Source organism: Bombina bombina, chromosome 3 (assembly GCF_027579735.1).
Source record: "Bombina bombina isolate aBomBom1 chromosome 3, aBomBom1.pri, whole genome shotgun sequence".
In the NCBI taxonomy this organism is placed as follows: Eukaryota; Metazoa; Chordata; class Amphibia; order Anura; family Bombinatoridae; genus Bombina; species Bombina bombina.
This window is the reverse complement of record NC_069501.1, coordinates 1,219,978,515-1,219,995,492: the sequence shown is the minus strand read 5'-3', so window position 1 is coordinate 1,219,995,492 and position 16,978 is coordinate 1,219,978,515. Positions and strand designations below refer to the sequence as shown.

Here is a 16,978-nt window from a genome sequence, read left to right as displayed (position 1 = left end):
AAGACAGATAACATAATCAGGAACCTGCAGGAGTCTGTAAGCGTGTGTATACATCTGGCACTGTGGGGCTTGGTTAGGAGTCTATGGGGCCGATTTATTATAGTGCGAGCGGACATGATACGATGCAGTGTATCATGTCCGATGCACATCGATAAATGCCGACAGCATACGCTGTCAATCAGCCCAATCATATATGATCGGGTGGATTGATGTCCACAGCCTCAGAGCAGGCGGACAAGTTATGGATCAGCGGTCTTTAGACCGCTGCTTCATAACTGCGGCGCGGAAACAGGGGCATCAAGCTCCATTCGGAGCTTGATAATTCGGCCCCTGAAAATCATCACAATGTTATAAAAAAAAACTATACATTGTAACAAAAACACTCCCAGATGGGCTATATAAATAGATTATCTACAGAAAATGTATGCAAAGAAAAATCTAGTGTACAATGTCTATTTAAGTGCTGCTATCATACATAAATGGACAGTCTACTTGATTTTTGTTATTGTTTAAAAAAGATAGATAACGCCTTTACTACCCATTCCCCAGCTTTGCACAACCAACATTTTTATATTAATATACTTTATAACCTTTTAAACTCAAAATCTCTGCCTGTTTCTTAGCCCTTTATCTCAGTGCATTTTATTAGCTTTTCACAGCCAGACACTGCTAGTTCATGTGTGTCATATAGATAACATTGTGCTCACTCCCATGGAGTAATGCAGTAACCAGAACTAATTGGCTAAAATGCAAGTTTGTAAATAGCACTGAGATAAGGAGGCATTCAGAAAAGGCTTAGATACAAGGTTATCAAAGAGGTAAAAAGTATATTGATATAATAGTGTTGGTTATGCAAAACTGGGGAATGGGTAATATCTTTTTAAACAAAACATTTTCAATCATATAAGGTTCCATAGAACCATGGTCATTAACATTTACAAAATATAATCTCAAATTATTTTTGGCAGCAATAACTACTAAGTTAATCAATAAAACATTTGTAAAGTTATAACTTACCAGTTTTAAATGCGTTGTATACGCCACTTTCAATGAACATGGTATTTTCTGAGCAACAGACAAGACCTCTTTCTCGCCACCTAGCACAATTTCAAAATTACAGAAAATGAGCGCTTCATGATAGAAACGATATATAATAGTCTAGTACTGACTATGAATTGACAAGACAAGGCATTCTTATGATAATGATGTTTGAATACACAATACATAACTTATAACATTGTACAATAATCTTTTTAGTCACCTGTCTCTAAATGAATGAGAATTTTTTTTTTCTTAAAGGCCTATTAACCTTTTAGCGCCGTTATGCCGTTATATTCCGTCCAAACGGTGCTGAGCTTTAGCACCGTTAGGACGGAATACAACGTCATAGCAGTTTGGCTGTCCTGAAGCCAATGGCGCTTCCTGGATGTGATTGCAGTCTGGAGGGGGTGCCTAGCGTCATAGGGATGCCCCCCTGACCCGATCCCATATTTGAAATCTCGCGATCATGTGCACGATCGCGGGATTTAAATTTATCTACATTGGAACGTTGTTCCAAAGTAGACATTATGACCCTGCCATGAAAGGGCTAAATACAGTGGAACTGCATAATAAAAAAGAGAATACAATAGCTCTTATTCTGAATTTACATTTTTTTGACAAATTTAAAAATGTCTTTCAATTTGCCAGACCCCTTTATCATATGACTGCCAACAGCCAATTTCAGACTCTTATACATATATACTGTGAACCTGAACATGCTCAGTAATACATAAAAAGGCTGTGCACAATAATTGAAGTCAATTGGAAAGTCTCTTAAAACGGCATGTACTGTCTAAATCACAAAAGTTTAATTTTGACTTTGTGTCCCTGTAAAAAACAGTGTACTGTAAAATATCCCATTTAATGTGTCACCAATGATCTTTATTACCTGCTGTGGTGTATTAAATTGATTACAAATAGCTTCTCTAGCTTTATTTTGTCATTTGAAATAACTGATTTTGCCTGTTGCATCCACACTGTGATTTTTAATACTCAAGTATACTTAAGCATTGGCTATCGAAAAGATAAATAAGCATAATTGTTCTCTCTTAGTATACAGACATAAATATGATAAGTAGACTTTATATATATATATGTGTGTGTGTGTATAAAGAGTGATAAGGTAAGGAGAATTGCTATAACAAATTAATGCATCTGAGGATCATACGATAATTTAACACCCCTTCCTTCTAGAAGCATTGGAGGCAGTAATATTAAAAGTAAAGCAGTTGGTGAAGTATCTCTGTAAAACTTATTATTTATTTAAGTCATAAAAATATTCCAGCAATAACTAAGACTCAAAGAGCCAGGACATTACCGCCAACTGGCGCGTTTCGAGTAGTACTTTTTCAAAGAAGACTACTTGGTAAAGAAAAACTCCATACATTTAACTTCTGTGCAATACACCTACCACTGGAAGTGACGGAGTGGGATTATTCAGTTACATACAGAAAGCAATCTGCCAGGAATGAACAACAGCTCAGTGGCTTGTTTTATTGCCTGGTTACTATCTGGGAGTAGCTTCTTTTAGCCCAATTGTACTTTTCACAGAGCAGAAGTTTCCTGAAATATATCAGTCTGATCCCACCTAACAAGGTCAGTCTAGCTCCAAAATACCAGGTAATCCTCCTCTTAACAAGGGAAATGGCAACCCCAAACAATCGTTTCCCCTCTTTTGGGCCTCATCAGTGAGGTGTAGCCATATTCCTCTAAGCACATTGCACAAGGAGTCCATATCTGGTTTCCCCCATCCCCCTTAGGGAGACTTTCCCCAGAGTCATAACACAAATCCATACAGAAAGAGAAGCAGTGTGCCAGGGACAAAAGATCATAATACAAAAACATACGGAAAGTGGGATTATTGGCCAATAGGGAGGATGTACACTAATGATGCCATCTGTTGCTAACTTAAAAATGCAAGTCATCATGTGTTACTAAGTAAGTTATCACAGATAGTGTATGTACCACTACCTACTGAATCATCCATTCATAAAACAATATTTTAAATGATCAGATATAGGGAGATTTGTTATCCATGCAAGCACAGACTACAGGGAGTGCAGAATTATTAGGCAAGTTGTATTTTTGAGGATTAATTTTGTTATTGAACAACAACCATGTTCTCAATGAACCCAAAAACCTCATTAATATCAAAGCTGAATAGTTTTGGAAGTAGTTTTTAGATTGTTTTTAGTTATAGCTATTTTAGGGGGATATCTGTGTGTGCAGGTGACTATTACTGTGCATAATTATTAGGCAACTTAACAAAAAACAAATATATACCCATTTCAATTATTTATTTTTACCAGTGAAACCAATATAACATCTCAACATTCACAAATATACATTTCTGACATTCAAAAACAAACAAAAACAAATCAGTGACCAATATAGCCACCTTTCTTTGCAAGGACACTCAAAAGCCTGCCATTCATGGATTCTGTCAGTGTTTTGATCTGTTCACCATCAACATTGCGTGCAGCAGCAACCACAGCCTCCCAGACACTGTTCAGAGAGGTGTACTGTTTTCCCTCCTTGTAAATCTCACATTTGATGATGGACCACAGGTTCTCAATGGGGTTCAGATCAGGTGAACAAGGAGGCCATGTCATTAGATTTTCTTCTTTTATACCCTTTCATCCATCTGGCCCATCAAGACTCACTCTCATTTCATCAGTCCATAAAACCTTAGAAAAATCAGTCTTGAGATATTTCTTGGCCCAGTCTTGACGTTTCAGCTTGTGTGTCTTGTTCAGTGGTGGTCGTCTTTCAGCCTTTCTTACCTTGGCCATGTCTCTGAGTATTGCACACCTTGTGCTTTTGGGCACTCCAGTGATGTTGCAGCTCTGAAATATGGCCAAACTGGTGGCAAGTGGCATCTTGGCAGCTGCACGCTTGACTTTTCTCAGTTCATGGGCAGTTATTTTGCGCCTTGGTTTTTCCACACGCTTCTTGCGACCCTGTTGACTATTTTTAATGAAACGCTTGATTGTTCGATGATCACGCTTCAGAAGCTTTGCAATTTTAAGAGTGCTGCATCCCTCTGCAAGATATCTCACTATTTTTGACTTTTCTGAGCCTGTCAAGTCCTTCTTTTGACCCATTTTGCCAAAGGAAAGGAAGTTGCCTAATAATTATGCACACCTGATATAGGGTGTTGATGTCATTAGACCACACCCCTTCTCATTACAGAGATGCACATCACCTAATATGCTTAATTGGTAGTAGGCTTTCGAGCCTATACAGCTTGGAGTAAGACAACATGCATAAAGAGGATGATGTGGTCAAAATACTCATTTGCCTAATAATTCTGCACTCCCTGTATTTTAATGGGTTATGATTTAAAAGAGCAAAACCAGCTAGTTCATATAAAAAATAAACCAAAAGGAACTCTTTACCATACATTTTATACTCTTCAGCTGGTAAACACATTAAGTGGAATTCAGTTTTGCAGTACACTGTCCTTTTCATGAATTATCTTATTTATAACTGGTATAGCAAATGTGTTATAATTATTTTATAGGTTATATTTAGTTTTAGTGAGAATCTAATAAAATAATATATTTTTATTTTATTTTTAACTTTAAATTCATAATAAAATGGATTTAAAAGTAATGCTAAAAGCCTTCATATTTTGAATTCTTGATATCACCAGCATTGGCTTAAGTACCTATAGCTGATCCCCATATTAAAGCAACTTGATTTGGTTTTGAATATGTTTTTTTACTATTGCAGAATATGCACAGCTACTAAAGACTCTAATCAATGCAAGGTGTCTGTGCCTTCATGATGGCACTATGTGATAACCAAGTTTGGAGACAGTGGAAATGAAGACGGTTGGTTTTCTCAACTAGTCATGTGACTAGGACTCCAGCCAAGGAGTTTACAGTAGACCTGAACAGTGTGAAAATAGGCCAGTTTAGCAGTGGCTATGACACATCTGTTGGTGAGTGTAACACCTCCACTAAGAACACTTATGTTATTCAGCCACTACACTGCAGTAATTTTACTGACTCCATGTTTACTTTAGTTAAAGGATAGATAGATAGATAGATAGATAGATAGATAGATAGATAGATAGATAGATAGATAGACAAACAGACACAGATAGATTAGACAGACAGATAAATATAGATAGATAGATAGATGATAGATTGATAGATAGACAAACAGACACAGGTAGATTAGACAGACAAACAGATATAGATAGACAAACAGGCACAGGTAGATTAGACAGACAGATAGATATAGATAGATAGATTGACAAACAGACACAGGTAGATTAGACAGACATACATATATATAGATAGATAGATAGATAGATAGATAGACAAACAAACAGACACAGGTAGATTAGACAGACAGATAGATATAGACAAACAGACACAGGTAGATTAGACATATATATACATATATATATATATAGATAGATATACTGTTCAAAGAGAGCACTCTCACTTCCAAAAATGTTTTAAATGCCAGGGTGCCAGCGGGAATGTATATAAATAAAGGAAGGAACTCTCTGGTCTTTTAAGTGAAAAATTTAATAGTTCAAGCGTGACGTTTCGGGGACACACTCCCCTTCCTCAGACAAAAGAGGAAGGGGAGTGTGTCCCCGAAACGTCACGCTTGAACTATTAAATTTTTCACTTAAAAGACCAGAGAGTGCCTTCCTTTATTTATATATATAGATAGATAGATAGATAGATAGATAGATAGATAGATAGATGATAGATACATAGATAGACAAACAGACACAGGAAGACTAGACAGACAGACAGATAGATATAGATAGACAAACAGACACAGGTATATTAGACAGACAGACAGATAGATATAGATAGACAAACAGACACAGGTAGATTAGACAGAGAAATAGAGATGATAGATAGATAGATAGATAGACAAATAAACACACAGGTAGATTTAACAGACAGATAGATATAGATAGATAGATGATAGATATAGATATAGATAGATGATAGATAGATATAGATTGATAGAGATAGATAGATAGATAGATAGATAGATAGATAGATAGATAGATAGACAAATAAACAGACACAGGTAGATTTAACAGACAGATAGATATAGATAGATAGATAGATAGATAGATAGATAGATAGATAGATAGATAGATAGATAGACAAACAGACACAGGTAGATTTAACAGACAGACAGATAGATATAGATAGATAGATAGATAGATAGATAGATAGATAGATAGATAGATGCCTCCAGAGATCTATATAAAGAAACTCAGTGGAAAGATCCCAGGTCAGGAGCAGAGATTTATTAGACTGAATTCTAAAATAAAGTTCCCAAGCAGCAATTGTTAAACAAATAAAGTAATAAAGCTAGATATGTTCTAGGGTCAGTTGTCTCTGTCTCCGAGTAGCAGTTTCTGCCATTCCTGTGCTATTCTATGCAGTCATTCAATAAAACTTCCACACAAACTCACCAGTGCAGAACAAAGATGACAGCAATCAGCAATGCAGAAACGATATCTGTGAGAATCCACATTAAATTGTACTGAGCCGGAGTCTGTAACACAAGAATAGCCACAGTTAGTGTTGGTAAATGATGAGAAATACCTCAAAAGGAAGATCTCACTTCAGCCCACTTGTCAAGGCTGCAAAACCTACTTAAAAATTGTCTTTTTTTTGGCCTACATCGTATTTTGAAATAACATTGTTCAGTAAATATAATGTGTTTATTGTGTACATTAAATAATTTTTTTCTGCATTCTTTAAAAGTATATGAAACCCAAAAACTGTTATTTTCTGATTTAGACATAGAATACAATTTGTTTGGTTCCCATGGTATTCTTTGTTGAAGAGATACCAGGTAGGTGTCTGGAGCACTAAAAGGCAGGACATAGTGCTGCCATTTAGTGGTCTTTCAAATGGATAACATTCTTGCAAAACTGCTGCCATATAGTACTCAAGAAATGGGTTGACTCCTGAGCTTGGATCCCTGCATTTCAACAAAGGAAACCAAGAGAACAAAGAAAATGTCATTTAAGATGTAAATTACAGGGGGCGGAGCAAGCCTGGCAACTGAGCGGTCGCATATAGAGAGAGCTCTGCTCATACCATAAACTTTATTGCTTACTAGACCGCTCAGTTTTGCCGAATATTACAAAAAAAGGTACCTAATGACCTGGAGACCAGTATTTATGAATCTGAAGAGACAGTGAGAACCGTGATGGAAGATCAGAGCATCTTTATTTTCTCTGCAACCTCAACCCACTAGCTGCAGCGGCCATTTTACAGCCCAAGTGAAACAGTCGGCAAATGCAGAGCTGATAATTATATCTTAGTAGTGGACCTGATCACAATACAGAGCACCGGAGAAAGCCCTATCTAAGCAGACATCAGATTGGACCTTTAACCCTAGTGTGAGGTATTCTTAAGGCAGCCTAGGAGCCTACATAGATAGCCATGGGTGATCAAATTATCACTGCGCTACACTCCATGATTCACAGAATGGCCGCTCAACATGATACTCTGGTTGGGGAAATTAGATCTCTGTGTTGCCCTACGCAGGATACCCAAGGAGATGGCTTAAAGAACTTGAGTAATAGTTTGCCTCACTCAGATACCACTCAGCAAACAAAAGAAGGCACCAAATGCTCTGAGAACGCAACTACAAGAGCTCCTGGTGAAACGGAGGATCAGTACAGCGTCCCTATGCTTCAGAGTCCCCTTGAGATCACGGTAGTGCCGAGAGGGGATAGTTCCCTATTTTACAGCAATTCGCTGACCTGGAAGGTACTTTGGCCCTCTGATCTGATGCCTCACCATTTTGCAAGGGGAGCGGCACTTCTTGCTCAAAGCCTGGCCCGGGACACAACTCCACAACAAACAACGGACTCAGCTTGTTCAAGGTCTGGGGCTGACACTAACAACGTTACATGTCTAAGAGGTTTGCAGGTACCGCTTACAGCAGAGGCAGAATTGAGAGATGGAGCTGCGGTATTCTTACCTATTTTGTTAATCCTGCAAGGCCCAAACTTTATATTGCTTATACATCCTGGCGTCCCAGTAATGGGAGTGGGCTGAAAGTCTCAACTGATATCCTCTCTTTGTTACGGACGCTGCTTATACATAATATATCTGTTGTTATAGGAGTGTGCCACTATTTGTTTACTCTGCCTGGACGCTAGTTTAGTTTATGGCATGATGTTAATTACTAATTAAACTTCAGATACTCCACAATATATACTCTAGGAGGTGGGTTAAGGGCTCTGTACAGAGGCAGTAGGAACTCAATCTTTTTCTACAATGTTTTGCATAAGTCCAAAATTGGCTAAAATATCTTTTATTTCAGGACAAGTGACTTTCAGTTTTATTACTTCTCCTTATTAGTTATTTAGGCATCTGTGCAGCCCAGAACTTGTTCTCTTCCCCTCTAATCCCTCATTAGTATCTATCACATGTATGTGGTTTTAATTCTACTGTTTAAAGTTACTTAAATGGGAAAGTGTTTTATCTAATTTCTAGCAAAGCTCCTATATTATCTTAGTCTTATAAAGATCTATAATGTTTAATATGTCATATTTCAATGGTTTATACTTCTCTAAAACAGATATAGAGTGCTCTCTACTGACTGAGCAAATTTAGTCCTTGATCTCCAGGGTTACTACAGGACTGGCATACAATTACATAATTCCCCCCTCTGAGCTCTCTTCAGATATACATATGATATATAAAGATTGCAGGTTAAATACCCAGTTCACAATACAAGAGGGGTACATCCTGGAGACCCTGAGAATCCCATATACAGTCATATAAAGTGATCCTCTTCTCAGCCCAAATGTTTAAAATATTTAAAATATCCTGTTTAACCTATGCAGACTCACCTAAAAACCTCTTATAGAAAAGATTTACATTCTAACCTTATTTGAATTACACTCCCCATCTTACTAACACGTCCCACCTCCAGACTTGTTGCGCACTATAATAGCTCTTATAACACTCCTCTAGCCAGGCAATTACAATGTCAAAGCGCTAGCTTCACACAGTTCTCCTAGGCCCATAATATACTAACCCCGCTTAAGTGGCTCTTGTTCATACTGCCCTCCTCTCTTATTCTCCTACATAACTTTATTCCATCAACTTGCTATCTTTCCTTTATGTTCTTACCCTCAGATGGAGCACATTTGTAACAGGGGTCCAACCTACTCCCCCCCCCCGTTCTTTCTCTTTCCCTTTTCTTCTCGTTTTCTAAAAGCAGCTTTTGTCTGCTGATTTTCCCCATCTATCTATCCCCATACTAGGTCCAAAAGTGGCCACTTCAAATGCCAAGTTCCTTCTTAAATGTTCATAAGTTATGTAAGGTTCAAGAGCAGCCTTCCTTATCAATTGAGGAACCCACTATAGAAACTAATATAAATTTAAAATGAGGTTCAAGATGATTACCTATACTGACTCAATGTAAGACTGTTACTTTATTTTGAACATAACTGTTTGTCATATCATATGTTATATATATTTCATGGTATTTCATATTGGTTGTGTTACTCTTATAACCTCAATAAAAAATTTATAACAAAAAAAAAAAAAGAAGTAAATTACAAAGTTGTTTAAAAATGCATGCTTTATCAGAATCACAAAATATTTTTTTTGTTTCATATCCCTTTAAATATGAATTTTACAGTGTAATATAAAAAAAATCCTATTTTGCTGCATACAGTTATGCCTTGAAAATTGAGTCACTGTACTCAGATGGCCAGATGAGTAAATTTAAAACATATCCCACTTTATTAAGGCTTCATTAAAACAAGTGTTACATCACAGTCTCAGGCTAAGAACCCATTGTAAGGGGAATGGAAGAGGAGCGTAAGCCTACGCGTTTCATGCGAGATGCATTTCCTCAGGGATCTGCTTTCCTTAACATACAGAAATGTAGGTTACGCTTCTTACAAATTACACAGCTAAAGTGAAAATTTACCTTTAGCGAATCCTGTGATGTACTTATAGCACTGACAGATATTTTATAGAGACTCTCATCTGATCAGACAGCTTTACAGAATCAAATCCTTAGATATCAATCTTCGCTTTATTATACAGGTCATTGTCAAAACTAAAATACATAGAACTGGTTGTGTGTCTAAACTAGGTATTCTTGTAAGTTTCTATATAATCAACTTTTGTTTATAAAATAGCATCATATGTAGCAGCATTATACAGATTTATAATAAATACGTTGTGAGGACACAAATTAAATATACATTCGCATACTAAGAAAGGCGGAGTCAAGACTTATCCCTGCAGGAGCTTACAGTCTAAACAGGGGAGCAACTAAACCTCACTGAGCCCCAGGGCAAAGCCTTCAATAGGGCACCCAATTTTAACAGTGCCCTTTCTGTCTGTTTGAAATCAGCAGAAGCTCAGCCAGCAGAACCATAGCAGATGCTTCTATGCGATTGAGAGATATCCTTATCTCTTGGTTGGTTTGCACCAAAAGATATAAGAGAGCACAAAGAGAGGACAGGCAGGATACAGGTCCCACTAGGCCCCCAGTAGTAAAACCATAATTGATTTAACCCCTTAAGGACCGGGCACTTCAGACAAAAACTTCCCCAAAAGACCAGAGCATTTTAAGCCTTTTTGCCATCACTACATTTAAACATAAATAGAGCCTTATTTTTTTATATATATTTACCTATCAAAACTATATATTTTGTTTTTAGTAGACAACACAAAGTATTTATCTAGGCCCATTTTGGTATATTTCATGCCACCATTTCACCGCCAAATGCAATCAAATAAAAAAAATCATTAACTATTTCACAATCTTAGGTTTCTCACTAAAAATATTTACAAACAGCTTGTGCAATCATGGCACAAATGGTTGTAAATTCTTCTCTGGGATCTCCTTTGTTCAGAAATAGCAGACATATATGGCTTTGGCATTGCTTTTTGGTAATTAGAAGGCCGCTAAATGCCGCTGCGCACCACACTTGTATTATGCCCAGCAGTGAAGGGGTTTATTAGGCAGCTTGTAGGGTTAATTTTAGCTTTAGTGGCCCCCTCTTCATCAGTAACTCTGCAAATCTATTTCTGCAGTGCCCCACTCATGGGGCATGCAGAAATAGCACAATCTTGCTATTTTGAGTGAGATAGATCGTTGCAGAGAGAAGCCCAGGACTGCAGCGATGTCAGGGTACGTTGCTGGTCCTTAAGGGCATAACAACCAGCGTTGTATGCCCCTGAGTCTAAGAGGTTAACCGGTGTAAGGCAAGTGGTGAGGTGATTGTTAGGCTGCACAGATCATACAGGGAAATGGTAATGAAGTGAAGGTAAGTTATATGCTTTTTTCTGGGAGCACTTAAAATTTATGGAAATTGGGGGAATCTCAGAGTGTGCGGAAGGTAGCTCCCCAGAACAGGTGAAAAGTAGTGTGAGAGGAAGTGATTGTTAAAGAGGGAGGAGTCATTTTTGGAGATGAGATTGGAAAGCAAGTGGGTGAGTATTTAGAAACTAAAGCAGAAAGGATGTATGGGATTTGTAGGTTAGAGTTAGGATTTTGAACTGAGTTTTGCTGGATTTGGAAAGCCAGTGAAGATATTGGCACAGCTAGCCACTGTGGAGGTAAACATTAAGACTGGTGAGAGGGATTAACCCTTTGAGTGCTAATGACAGCTCTGAGCCGTCACAGAGTTTCCCACTCTGGTGCTAATGACGGCTCAGGGCCGTCACTAGCACTCTCCCACCTTGAGGGAGATCTGGGGGCTCCCACCCACTCCTACCCCGGCGATCGTGCCTGTAGAGTGACAGGCATCGCTGGGGCTTCCCGTTTTGCGTGATGACGTCACGCATAATAACGTGATGATGTCACCGCGCAACTTTATTTATACTTAACAATGTTAAGTATAGGAACAGGGGGCATGCTGCTTAGAAGCCTGTATCTCAGGCATCTAAGCAGCTACACACCCCCAAGACCCACCACTAGAAAGGTAATCTCCTAACCTTTTCAACAGTGTAAGTCTTGGGGGTCTGAAAAAATAAAAGTTAAAAACAATTTGTTCAAAATATAAAAAAAAAACTTAAAAAATCTTAGCACCCAGGTGGGAAAGTGCTTAGCACTCAAAGGGTTAAAAACGTGTTTAATGTTGGGTATCCTTCTCCTAGTGGGCAGAAGTTGAATCCCAGGAGTAATGACTTGTGGACTCTCACCACCTTATGAAATAAATAAGACACATCATTTAACATTATTTACACAATTCTGCAACCCATACTCTGTCAGAATGCTTTCTGGTTACTACTTAAGATACTTCACTTCGGCTTGTCGCAACTTTTTTCCCCATTGGTTCTTAAGGACTGTAATATCGATTGTATTACTTCATACTTGGGAAAGATATCTTGTGATGATCTCTCATGTGTACATCAGTCATCTGATTTACTTATTGTATGTTATGCTTATGTCTTTAATAAAGAGAATTAAAAAAAATGAGCACCAGTTTTCTATATGGGTAATTACTGATAATTCTTTCAGATGATTTGGATGGTGAATGTTTTTTATTTTGAGTGTGCCCACTGCAATTCTAACTGGTTAATTAGACTGAACAATCAGGATTTTCAAGGGGTCATGCAGTGGAGTTTACTTGGGTGTTGGTGGATTGTAGATGTGAGAATAACAAAGCAGATTGTGGCACAGCTAGTTTGGATCACAGTTATTGTTAATAATGGTTCCATTGCAGTGTCTGCTACATTAATGGCTTAATGTGGTGACACATTGATTTTAATGCAGTGTGGTTAACTCAATATTTATATATGCATAATAAAAATACACTTCACTTTCAGCAATTAGGTTTATGTAACAAAAGCCTCTTTATTCCCCCACAATCTAACTACAGTGTGGAAACATTTATCAATCTAGTTAAACGTGATATGGAAAAATGGAAAACTGAAACTTATCACTGTAAGAGGAAAGAACAAAACTTTAATTATCATTCTCATAAGTCTAACATTTTTTTAAAGAAAGATAATGAAGCTCTAAATACTTTAAAGTTAAGGTCAGATGTCATACTTAAAAGAGCTGACAAGGGTGTAGCCATAGCAATGGACAAGTCATATTATATTCATGAAATCAGACAACAATTAAGTGATGTAAATGTATACAAACAATTACCTAATAATCAAATTTTTGCAATACAGAAAGAATTGAATAACATTTTGCAGACTGCTTTACAAAATAATCTAATTGGTAATGATGTAGTTAAAATTCTCACTATATCTCGCCCCTGTTCTCCTATACACTCTCCCCAAGATTCCTAAAAAGTTAAATACCCCGCCAGGCCACCACATTGTTGCTAGCACAGACTCCATTCTGACTGTGTCAATTTTCTTGACTCTTATTTTAAGACCCTTTGTAGAATTATCATTATCTTTTATGAAAGACACAAGTGATTTTTTACTTAAAACTGACACATTAGTTTTCCATCAGAAAAATGTATTCTATTCAGCTTAGACGTAGAGAGTCTTTATACTTCAGCTACCCATGAAAGCGGTATGGTTGCAGTTAAGGCTGTATTACGTTTAGATGGTCGTTATAACATAGCACAAATTAGTTTTTTCTTAAAGTTATTAGAACTTATGTCTTTATTGTAATTATTTTCTCTTTGAGGATGATTATTTTTTACAGATCTAAGGAACTGACAATAGATTATGTTCATAAACCACGTAGAGGAGGAGACAGGGAGTTAATGTTTAAACAGCGTGAATCCTTTTTGCACCAATAGGAATGAACAAAATTGCAATTTTGTACTGACTATTAGAATGTGTATTTATGTCTTTGTATACTATAGGTAAATTATCCAGTACCTTAAGGGTTAAAATTGTTGATGAGTTTTAGCACCACCTAGTGTTGCTAACATATAAATTTATGCTGTATGACACTTTGCGTGTTAGCATGATTAAGGGAGTTATCCCGAAACGTTGCTGTTTATAACCCTGTGCTTTTACTAATAAACTTTCTATGCTGCCACTTTGTTGGACTCTGAAGTTTGTATTTGGGGTATTGAGCAGTTACCCCCTGTGGCGTGCATGCATACCCTGGGTGCTGGATTGATTATCATTGTTTATTAAATCAGATTGAACAATCAGAATTTTCAAAGTGTCATGCAGTGGAGATTACTTGGGTGTTGGTGGATTGTAGATGTGAGAATAACAAAGCAGGTGGTGGCCGAGCTAGTTTGGATCACAGTTATTGTTAATAGTGGTACCATTGCAGTATCTGCTGCAGTAATGGCTTAATGTGGTGGCACAATGATGGTAATGTGGTGTGGTTAACTCAATATTTATATTGCTACTTTTGCTACTTTTTTACACTATATATGGCTGGGTTGACAAACCACAACTGAACAGCTGCGACTTCTGTAGCCACAAGATTTTGTTATATGAATTCACAGACATCAATAGCTGCTGCTATGCACAAGTTGCTACATTTTATGTGGCTTAATATTGTTCGCTTGCAAGCTTCAGGTTATAGCCATTTGGTTGTCACAATGTCTCAACCCTACTGCTACAATGTGCTGTATCTAATTGATTTACAGTGTTATGGTACATCACTATTTAACATTGAAACTTAGATTTTGAAAGTCTGGCCAAATTGACTAAAAGTGTAAGCTTATCTAGTTTGTAGAATAGCCTTATGCTTATCCCAGGCATTCTTGAAGTCCTTGCCACCTCTAACGGAAATGCATTCCATAAATCAAACATTACTTCTGAAGCTGCTATCCTTCAACTTAAGATCATGACCTCTGGGTTTACTCTTTTTTTTGTGAAAAATACTTACAGCCCTTTAAGTTTGTATCATATCACTTCTTTCCATTCTCTTATCTAAGCTATATTTATTTAGGTCATTGATGCTTTGGTTTTAGTATTATTTTTTAGACCATGTACCATTTTAGTAGCCCTCATTTGACCAAATTTCAATTTAAATCCCCTAGAACTGCACGCAATACTCAAGATGAGGCCTAGATAATGATCTCCTTAGTGGCATAAGAACCTTACTATTTTTGCTGCAAATACCTCTACCAATACAAACAAGCATCCTACTGGAATTACTTCCTGCAATACTACATTGTTTACCAAATGTCAAGTAATCAGAAATGATAATTCCCAAGTAACGTTCCTCTTTTGTAACAGTCAGTAAAGTATCATTGAGTCTGTAATTAATCTTTGTAATTTTTCATTCCTAAATGAATTTTCCTTTTCTACATGCAAAAGACCCCAGTTATTTGTCCAGTGATCTGATTTTTTTTATATCACTTCTCAATTGGTCTACCACCTGTAGCATCAACTGTATTATTATTATTTTTTTGTATCATCTGCAAACAGACATACCTTTCCTTGTAGCTTAGAGTACCTTCCCTTTAGTCACTAATAAATTGCTCAACAAAACAGGCCCCAGAACTGACCCCTCCGGAACACCAATAGTAACAGCCCTCTCTGTTGAAAGCAGGTTCTTTCTAAGATCTGGTTGAGAGATCTTGCCAATAGGAAGGGCTTATGTAGTACACTTAGGCGCTGTGGAACATCATATTGATATTCACACACTTGCTCCTCCCCAACTACGCAAAACCTCACGCCATCAGTTACAGCCCTGGCACTCTCAGCAAACACACTACTTGCAAAAACGCTCCCATACCGCTGAGTGTGTCTGGGGGAAAACTCATTCTGAACCTGATTTTATACACTATCAAGTTTATTCTTTGTTCATATACATCTGCCTTTCACTTAACCAAGCAAACCTTCTTCTCTTCTCTCATATCTACTCTTTCCTCAAACCCTAAATGACTCTACTCCACCTTTAACTCTCTCCTCTACCCACCTGCTTCACCCCCTCCATTTGTCTTTAGTGCTCAAGATCTAGCAGACTACTTTTTAAACAAAACACATACTGTCCGAAGCAACATCCCAACACCAACCTGCAATCTTCCGACTCCTGGCCCAGTTACTCCCTCTGCTACCCTCAGCATTTTACATTCAGCCACTGAGATTGAAGTTTGTTCTTCACTATCTTCCTCACGCCTCACTACCTGCCCACTTGACCCTATCCCTTCTAATACCCTCTCTGTCTTCAACCCTCACTCCCGCTCTTACTCACATCTTCAACCTATCTCTCTCATTCCCATCTTCTTTCAAGCATCCAATGGTCATTCCCATACTCAAAAAACCCTCCCTTGACCCTAATTCTCCTAGTGTAAGCAGTGATATAGCAGTGATATGGGGCGATAGCTAACATTAAAACACCTGGAAAAACTAGTTTACAACCGCCTAACCCAGTTCCTGTCCTCCAACTCCTTGCTTGACCCCCTGCAATCTGTATTCCGCACCAAACACTCAACTAAGACTGTACTTACCAAGGTTACTAACAATCTTCTTTATGCTAAAAGTAATGGCCGCTATTCTATACTTATCTTACTTGACCTCTCAGCTGCCTTTGACACAGTTGACCACCCCCCCTCCTACAGACCCTTAGCTTTCTTGGCCTTTGTGACACTGCTCTTTATTGGATTCACTCTTATCTTTCTCACAGGGCTTTTTCAGTGTCATGGCTGCAAATAGGAAGAGGGGGAAGGTTAAGAGAGCTGTTTGGGGGGGATCGTGGAGGTTGGGGGGTTAGGGGGAAACCTACACTGCAGAAATTATATATATATAAAAAAAAGATTAAAAAAAACAAATAACTTTCTGCCAGTACTTAAGATGGCGGTGACAATTGTGAAGTGGGGGAGGGAAAAGAGCTGTTTCAGAAGGGTCAAGGAGGGATCAAGAGGTGGGATGTGTCAGGTGGGAGGCTGATCTCTTTACTAAAGCTAAAATTAACCCTACAAGCTACCTAATTAACCACTTCCCTGCTGGGCATAATACAAGTATGGTGCACAGCAGAATTTGGCGGCCTTCTAATTACCAAACAGCAATGCAAA

The 16,978-nt window shown here is 37.8% G+C and overlaps 1 protein-coding gene across 2 annotated transcripts in view; it reads right to left on the bottom strand.

Annotated features, from left to right (window-relative positions):
* The window catches only part of GDPD4 (glycerophosphodiester phosphodiesterase domain containing 4), a 225,002-nt gene that overhangs the window by 5,584 nt on the left and 202,440 nt on the right, over nucleotides 1-16,978 (bottom strand). For both annotated transcript variants that reach the window (XM_053708689.1, XM_053708688.1), the window contains 2 exons: nucleotides 6,503-6,585; nucleotides 1,018-1,097 (listed from right to left, as the gene is read on the bottom strand). In XM_053708689.1, the coding sequence (XP_053564664.1) occupies nucleotides 1,018-1,097; nucleotides 6,503-6,585 (163 nt within the window). The remainder of the gene's footprint in view (nucleotides 1-1,017; nucleotides 1,098-6,502; nucleotides 6,586-16,978) is intronic.